The following is a 9,349-nucleotide window of genomic DNA, read 5'->3' on the forward strand; positions in this document are numbered from 1 at the left end:
TTTCTATGAAAGCCCATTTCACTAGAACTTTCTCCAAAAAAATCCAATCCACGTGATCATACATCTTCGATAAATCCAACTTATATGCACAAAAAATATTCCTGTCTGAGGTAGTATGCTGTATAGAGTGGATACATTCAAAAGCAATGCTGATATTATCCGTGATCATTCTTCCAGGTATAAAGGCACTCTGATTTGACGAAATCAGGTCATGCAGCAGGGGCTGAAGTCTATTCACCATGCACTTCGATACCACCTTATATATAACGTTGCACATACTGGTTGGCCGAAAGTCCGACAATAGCTCAGGATGAGTTTTCTTATGGAGCTCTAGGGATTAAGACGATGGCGGTATCATTTACCTCATCCGGCACATGTCCATCTTTGAAGAATTCCTTCACTGCCCGTACGCACATCGGCATTAAGCATGCCCCAATTGCGCATGAAGAAACGGGCCGGAAATCCATTATAGGAGTATGTAATACGCCATTGGGTTGTGCCATTCTATCTCCGACGAAAACGCTTGTGTCACTCTACAATAATTATTTGCTACTATGCACATCAAACAAACTTAATTACCAGTCGTCACTATGTTATCACATACAGTTACTATCACGCAAGGAAATCATTACTGCTGATAAATGATATAAATTTCACAGTGCCATGCCGATACAACCACGCAATTGCCATGTATGCAGCTATTATCACGTAACAAAATCTTTGAATGACGACACGTGTAACACTATGGTACCACTACAACGCCACCTGTCCTCTTGTAGATTATACACGTCATCAAACTCCAAGGTGGCGGCTCTCCACGTTGGAGGCTCTTTCTCTCTCTAAAGTAACCCACTTTCCCTCTCCAAGGGCCCATGTGGTTCTCTCTCCTGTCGGTTTTTACTAACTTTGCTTCCATGCATGGATTTCTCCTCCCCCCAACCGCACCAACAAAACCTCTGCGCAGATCACAACCTCCGCTAGCTTCGCCATCCGCTTAACCACAGCACCTTACCTTTCCTCCCCTCTTACTCCTTCGGCACTCTGCTCGCCTCAAGCTTGCTCGCCGCCTCGCCCTCTGTACTAACTCCCAGATCTCCAAAGCCGCCGCAGATCCTTCTCCCGATCGCGTCTCGATGGCCACCAGGTCGGTTTCTTGATCCCTTGATCCTGAATTCCAGCAAGGTTGCCATGGAGCTTGCTGCGGCGAGGCGTGGATGCAAGGTCTGCGGGAAGAGCTTCCCGTGCGGCCGGTCGCTCGGGGGCCACATGCGGTCCCACCTCTCGCTCGGCGACGCGGCGGCGGAGGTCGATGCCGACAACGAGCTGAGGCGTGCTTCGGCGGACGGTGGACGAAGCTCCAATGGCGCTGTCGGGTACGGGCTGAGGGAGAACCCCAGGAAGACGCGGCGGCTGTCCGACTTCGCCGAAGAGAAAGAGGAGGACGGTGGCGATGTCGATGTCGATGGCGAGCACAAGGCGTGCCGGGAGTGCGGTAAGCTGTTCTCGTCGTGGAGGTCGCTCTTCGGGCACATGCGAAACCATGCGTTCGGCGGGAGAGATCGCGACGAGGACGAAGACGTGGACGTGGAAGAGGAGTTCGTTCCCGAGGAGGCGGAGGCAGAGTATGCGGAGATGGTGGTGCCGATGGAGGCGCCTGTGCCGGCGCCGGCGACGGTGTTGGCCGCGGCCCCCATGAGGAGGCGCCGGTCGATGTGCGTGGCGGCGCCGGCCCCCGCGCCGCCGCCGGTGCCGAGCGGGTTCGAGAAGGAGCAGGAGGACGTCGCGCTCTGCCTCTTGATGCTCTCACGCGACACCGGCCTGTGGAGCTCGCCAGTCAAGGAGGAGCCTTTCGAGAAGGGGAACGAGCACAAGAAGGCGACGATGAAGCAGGCGCGCCTCCCAAGAAACGGCCGCGCTTACGATTCCGAGGACGATTCAGCTCTGCTTCAGTACGGCGATGCCAAGATCAAGAGCGGCGTCGCCAAGAGCAGGAAGCGAAGCTCGCCGAAACAGCAACGCGAGGCCGTGGCGACGAAGCGGACCCGGTACGAGTGCCCCGGGTGCGGCAAGGTGTTCAGTTCGTATCAGGCGCTCGGCGGCCACCGCGCGAGCCACAAGCGGATCAACACCAGCTGCAGCGCCCCCAAGGTCACCCCCGCCCCCGCCCCCGCGCCGGAGCCGAGCGTCGAGACGTACACATCGTTCAGCATCCTGTCCCCCTCGGCCTCGCCGGACTCGGTGGCCATCGGCATTAGCAAGGCGAAGGCGGCCGTGGAGAAGTTCGAATGCCCGGTCTGCTTCAGGGTGTTCGCGTCCGGTCAGGCGCTCGGCGGCCACAAGCGGTCGCACGTGATGGCCGACGACGACGGCGAGCTCTACGCCGCTGGCGCGGACCAGGAGCAGCATTCCGTGGCGGTGGGCGGGTTTCTTGATCTCAACCTCCCGCTGGCTCCACTGGAGGAGGCTTGAAGCTCGGTCGCGCTGGCTGTACCGAACCAAGCTTGATCCGCAAATCGAGGTGATCAATGGGGAGGATGTGTACAGATTCAATGCATTTCATTTTTTCAAGCATCAAACTTAAGCGTCTTCGAGGAGAATTAAGAAGAGTTCAGAGTTTTCTCAGGTTACCTCAATTGTTTAGCATTTTTCTTTAGCTTTCTGTTCTTCAAGGTACTAAATCAATAAGCCTATGATATGATGATCTGATCTCACAGTAGCTGAGCTGATTCAGTTACTGGGTTAATGGATTCTAAGATTAGCTCAAAAGCTTGTCTTTTACTTGGTCATAGTGTTATTTTTAACTTTGCCGTCTGCGTTCTGAAGTAACTAACGATTCTCCGTGATTTTCTGGGTCAATGCTAGCCTTTGCTCTACTCCTACTTTTGCTCACCAATCTGAGATCTGCCTTAAGGGAGGGAGGAGCAACTTAGTTGCCTCAAAGTAACCAATTGCTTCAGCTGCTGCACGCTCAGTACAGCAGTACTGCCGTGCAATTGGTTGGTGGCTCTGAATTGGAAGCAACCAGTAAGTTTGTTTTTGGGAGGGGGAACAGCATTGTGCAAGTGGAATTGGATCAACTGACCTTACGGTGGAATGAAGTCAGGCGTTAGATCACAGGTGAACGATCAAGATTTGATGCTACAATATTGCTATAATAGCAGAGGACAGTAATATTAATATAGTATTTGGTGCTACAGTAACTTTACTACAATGTCGTTATGGTACCTATTCACTACTCACGATTTATCGTTTATCTCTGATTTTACCGAAGAAAAGTAAGAGGATTTAGATCCCAAGCAAGCTTGGCCAACAGAAGTATGTGAGCCAACTGAAACAGGAGAGCAGGGAGCAAGCAAGGGCCGAGGCCGAGTACACTGATGGAAGCTCAGGAGCTGCAAGCCAGAAAGCTGTAGCGACGAAATGATTGGTTAGTACAGTGGAACAGTAATTTTTTATGCAGCAAATAGGTACTGATAAAGGAAAAGATTTTGCAAGCAAGCATGTGTGTGATGGTTGTTCACTTGTCCACCTGAACTCTGGACATGTCTTCTCGCTCACCATTCCTCCCTCTCTCTCTCTCACACACACCCCTCTCTCTCTCTCTCCCCCCTCTTTGCTGCTTTAGCAAGCCTGCTGCCAGCGCCAAATAGTTTATGTTTCCTTCACTAAAGATTATAAATCTTAATCATGCCATCTTTCTTTCCCTCTTCCTCTCTCTGTCTCTCTCTAGAGACGAACAGACAGCTCACATAAATGTTGTGTTGTTCATGTCTCTTTCTCGCCGACCTTTGCTGAACTAGGTTGCCTTGGGAGGCGCACAGGACACTTGCTACTTGCTGTAGCTCCTACCGAAATTCAAATCCACTGCAAAAGCACAGAGTTAGCTTGCAGCCTGCAGGCCGTCTCACACTGGAGCCCTGATTCTTCTCTTGTTTGGACCGGAGTTGTTACCGGTACTTGGTCACATTTGTTCAAGTCACACCTGTGCACGGGCATATTCCTTGCTTCAATTCAGTAATCTGCATCGGGATCTGGAAAACAACGTTTCTTAGGTCCATAGTGTCATGCCATGCAGGAGTATGTGCTATCATGCTGCTCTGCCTCTGATCAAAATCGTGATGCTTGATAGTTACAGTAATAGTTTTTGAGACGGCAGCTTGAATAGGTGCGATGGCAATCTCCAAGCACCTCTTTTATCGATGCCAATCAGATGGGACCGCGGCATTGTGCTGGTCTTCTTCTCCATCCTATTAGGTGGAGCTCTCGATGTTGGTTGCCCACAAGTCAGGCAAGGGTTCTCTTTTATTTATGGCGCTAAGATTGAGCGATGGCCTCATTTTGACCACAGTTATATATCAGAGCCAATGGTCATGACTGCCTTGCTGGTGCTTGTTGAAAATATATTTCAGAATATCGCTGTCAAAAGAGCATAAGGGCGTACAATTAGTCGATTTGCCAAGATATATGGAGTGATGAGCTTCCATTTGTCTTGCATGTAGTTAGTTATATGAGAGGCTACATAGTTCTTGATGCCTATCAAGCAGCTTTTTAGTCTCCAAGCTTTCTAAACAGTGGGGTCTATGAAATTGTCCCTTTAGAGAGCAAGATTCAAACACTTCTCCCTCTGGCTGTATCCCTGTAGCAAGTGATACGATATCTGTTGGAGACTGATACGAGAATCAGCATCGGCAAAAAACAGCACAGTATCACGCACAGTGTTACATACTCGATTTTGCAGCGCAGCTGGAGCTGGCCTTAGCCTCCATTTGCAATGTCTTGAATTTGAGGCCCCAATCAACAGAGATTTTTCTAGTGAGTTACTTTACTCCAGTTTCACTCCAAACCAAAATGCAAGATCTTTAATCAGTAATGATGTTTCTATAACAATATCAGAGTTTTTCTGTACTACTTAAAAAATAGTAGTATAGCATCGTCGTTCCGCTCCCACTGGTCCCCGTCCGCGCGCTTCCCATTCCGCGCGCTTCCCATTCCGCGTTTCGCCTCCTTCGTCCATCTCCGCTCCTCGCTCCCCTTCCCTCGCTCGTTCCGCCCGTCCTCCCCAATCTCCAGTTCCTCCGCCGGCGTCCAAGTACCCCCGCCTCCGTGCTGTGTGTTCCGCTCGGTACCCTGTCCTCATTGTGCTTCGCTCGCTCCCCTGCGCAGGTCCAAACAAACCGCCGCTCCCTACTCCACAAATTCCGCTCCCGGATTTCCTGCACCCACGTCTCGCCTCCCTCTGCAAACTAATCCTCGCTTCCCTCTCCTCCGTCCCCGTCCGCGATCCACGCGCCCAGTCCCCAAAAATACGGGGCACTGGCACCCCCCGCGTCTCTTTGGCGATCTTCCTCCGTCTGTCTCGCACAGCCTCAAGCCATGCACGACGATGCCCTGCCCCGCCCTCGTCACTATCCCAGTCCGTCGCCGCCCCGATTCGCCTCCTCCGAGCCGCCGATCTCGCACTGCATCAAGCTGAAGCCGCACGCACGACAACGCCCTGCTCCGCCCTAGTGAGCCTTCCACCTCGCCAAAGCCCCACTCCGCCGCCTGCTGCCCGCCAGTCCGCCCTCTCCACTGCCCGTAAAAAAGGCTTTGTCTTGTCTTCTGCGTGCTTGCATGTGCTAGCTCTGTTTCAATTGTTCTGCATCTGCATGCACAATTTCTCCTTTTCACTTCTCCCACCGAGAGATCGTGCTACTCTCTGAATTATCGAAGGATGCTTCATCGCTCCTTCTCTTTTCTCTATGAAAAAATTTCGCTGGGTTTTTGCATGCCTGTGCCACCGCAATATGGCAATCGGGGATTCTCTAGGTGGGCGGGTGGTCGACTGGTCGTTAATATATCTCATGCTCACTTCTTGTTTGTTGAAATGCCCTAGGGATGTTTCCATTTGCCAAATGTAATATCCATATGGAAAAGATGGTGCTAATTGGTGGAATTGCGACTACGATCAATTGCGACTACAATCAATAATGGCTATACTAGAGAAAAATCAAATAACACCAAATAGAAAGACAAATGAGCTCTAATGGATATCACAATATGACATATGAGTAGATCTTGATTTTAGATGAATTTCAGCGAAAGAATCATCGTAATCGGAGCCAGAACGAAGAAGTTGTCGCTCTCAAAAGATTTAATCAAAAATTAAATTGAGAAATTACGAAATGGTACTGTTTATAGGTGGGGTCATCTGAACACTAACTTGGGCCCACATGAATAGTGACTTGATGGGACCTACATGAATAGTACTGGTTGGGCCAAAATGGGCTTGGATTGGTCCGGGTCTGTGCCTAGGTGGGCCAGGCTGGGCTTAGGCTACATAGTACTGGGCTACACAGTACTGGCCCACACGGGTTATGCTCGCTGGCTTTATGGGCTGAGAAGCTGGGACGGCCCATGGGGGCACGGCCTTTGGGTGGCTGGGGCGGCTTGGCAGACTGGCCGTTACTGGGCCGAGCCGGCCTGTAGGCCAGGCCGAGCGGCGCGCAGGTGAACCCGGCCACGTGCGTGCACGGATGCACGGCAGAGAAGGGGGAGAGAATAGCGGCGGAGGTCACCAGAAGGCTCGCTAGTGACGCGTTCTGGCCAGGGTTTCGCGAGGGAATTCCACAATGAGGATCTACACAACACAGCGGACTCGATGGTGGGTTTAACGTCGGCGGCTGGCGGCGAAAGCGGTACCAAACGGCGGTCGAAGAGGGGGGCAGTGGCGCAGGAAAATTGGGCAGCACCTCCCTTGCACTGGGAGGCGTCATCCTGCAAAGAAAAGGGGTTTGAGGCCCCTAGGTATCACGGCGCAATGGCCGGCCACACACACGGAGCACCAGCATACCGACGATGAGCAAAAGCATGGCGGCGGAAGATCAATAATACACAGCGACGAGCGGCAACCAGCCAAGAGAGAGCACGGGGGCGACTGCACGCTATCTAAGAGGGGATTCTAGGTGCCCGGGTGCTCACCGTGCTCGGAGACGGCGAGAAGCGGGACGATAGCCGGCAGAGAGTCGACGCGTTGGCGGCAGAGCGGCTCAGCTCCAGGTCGAACGGTCCTCCCGTCGGGCTTCCGGCGAACGGACGACGGCATAAGGACGGCGAGGGCTCCTTGGTGCTCCTCGGCAGCACGTCGACGGCGTATTGGCGACGACGAGGTCGCAGCATCGGGAATGGTGATGGAGGCGGCGCTATGGTGGCGGCGAATCAGTTAAACAAAGGAGAGAGGGGCCGGCGGCTCTATTTATAGAGGGAGGCGGTGCGGCGCGTGACGTCGTGCGGTCGTCAGCGGCGAGGTGGCAGGATGAGTTCGCCGTATTTCCCGTGGCATGGGTGCCTGCGCTGTCCATGCGCGCATGGGCGCGGAATTCGCGCAACGCAGAGGCATGGGCGAAGAGAGGAGAGAGAGAGAGAGAGAGAGAGAGAGAGAGAGAGAGAGAGAGAGGGAGCGAAGGGGTGTCGCGGCTGACTCAGAGAGGCGGACGTCGTGGTGGCTTAGTTAATTGATACATTCCTTATGTTTGAATTGGTTCAACGAATACGGTGCAACAGTCATTTCCCAAATTATTTGTATTTTTTTATTGTTGATTATGTTCTATGACAAGTTTTTAAGTATATACTTTGTTATGTTCGACGTCAACATTTAACCCGAATTTCCTTTCCTTATGTTTTTTATGAGTGTTCAGCGTATGCTTGGATAAGGATGTAAACTTGGTTATACGACAATGTGTTGGCTGATGTTCAGAATATTACCTTTAGTGTTTGCAGTGCTTCAACAATATTAATAATGTTATTACTTAAAAGATACTTCGATGATGATGGCTAGTTTTAGAGGAGTCAACAATATTATGTGTAAATTTACAGCTCTTGTTGCAATGCACGAGTATTCAACTATACAATCTAATTTGCAAATGCATGCAAAGCAAAGCCATCATTCATCTCTCGGGGTACTGGAAATAAAACAATTACAAATGAGCAGTAGATCTGCCATGTGGCAGCATAAGGATTCACTTCTTAGATCTATTGATATAAACAATATCTATGCATATGTTTGATATCATCTCGTGCAAATTTTATTTCCGTTACAACGTACGGGTACTCAACTAGTTAAGCTAAAAAACTAGTAGCCCATGCATCAAAGCCTTGGAATAGCAGGCACCACAAGCCAAAGCCTAGAGAGAAACGTGCTGTCACATGGTCTCTTGCATCTTAGCCAAAGGCCCGGGTCACACTCCAACTTGTTAGAAAGATATACATATATATGTGCAAAGGAACATTGATTTCTCTGGGTAATGACTTCCTTGAAGAAACAATATAAGGATACTCCATAAACAAAGCCATGAGAGGTCAGATGTGCAGGCAACTTCTATTAGTGGTTCCCACAAATGTGTTGTGCTTAACCAAGCCAAACACTTCTCACCACTACACACAGAGGCCATTGATCCGTTGCCTTGTAACCAATTAACCGAACCTTTCTTTAGCAGCTAGACATCCTGCCTGCCTCCTTCAGTGGTCAGTACAATGCTGCTAAAATTAGCCAAGAGATGGGAGCTCTAATTGGGTGTTTGTGACCGGATCAGTAGGCAACCACTAACATCAAAATGCCATAAACTGTAGCTAACCATTTTGACTGTCTAGTTAGTGTTCCTTTTTTGTTTGGCCATCAGAGGTGTCGATTCGCGCTAATAACTCGGCATATTATTAGATGATGACACCGGACTAGCAGAAGCAAAGGTAGAGTCCACTATATATTTGAATTCAAGGATGTAATAATTGAGAGGGTTGATTCGTTAGTGAGCAAGAGACGACACCATCCAAGCTTTGGGGTTACTCTTCACAGAAAAGGATAACGCCTTTTTCCATGCCCTGAAATGTGTAACAATCATATCTGTTTCAGTAGCAAATGTTTCTCTCATCAGTCATCTCAGTTATGCTACTTGCTTTTCAGTGCACTGTCATTGGGGTTGTTAAAGAAATACAAGTTCTTTAATTAGTTGGGGAGCATTCAGAAGCTTTGGAATATAAGAAGATTATATGCAGAATGATGCAAAACTTACAAAACCAAACAGTGAAAATAGTTGACCAAGGTAACCAGGTAAAGGATATCCTTTATTCCATAACCATGTTCCATTGCTACATCTATGCAGTCGTAGTATTTTGGCTCCCTGTGAAAGAGATGAAATCAGGACCTTGAGCTCGTTTTGTTCTCTTTGAAAATACGGGCAGGAATTACAGGGGCGTAGCCAAAAGATAACTGAAATATTAAAAATTCTCCCTTTCGACACACATGTAAAAACAGTAAATATTTTGCTTGCAACCATCAACACAACCACCTGATCGACTGAATCTCATCATGGAT

At 49.9% G+C, this 9,349-nt stretch overlaps 1 protein-coding gene across 1 annotated transcript; it reads left to right on the forward strand.

Moving 5' to 3' along the window:
* Positions 1-950: 950 nt before the first annotated feature.
* LOC133891370 (zinc finger protein ZAT9-like) lies at positions 951-2,740 on the forward strand. Its single transcript, XM_062332083.1, has one exon. It carries the CDS (start codon positions 1,189-1,191, stop codon positions 2,467-2,469), a length of 1,281 nt encoding a protein of 426 aa, XP_062188067.1. The 5' UTR covers positions 951-1,188; the 3' UTR covers positions 2,470-2,740.
* The last annotated feature ends 6,609 nt before the right edge of the window (positions 2,741-9,349 follow it).

Source organism: Phragmites australis, chromosome 14 (genome assembly GCF_958298935.1).
Source record: "Phragmites australis chromosome 14, lpPhrAust1.1, whole genome shotgun sequence".
NCBI classification, from domain to species: Eukaryota; Viridiplantae; Streptophyta; class Magnoliopsida; order Poales; family Poaceae; genus Phragmites; species Phragmites australis.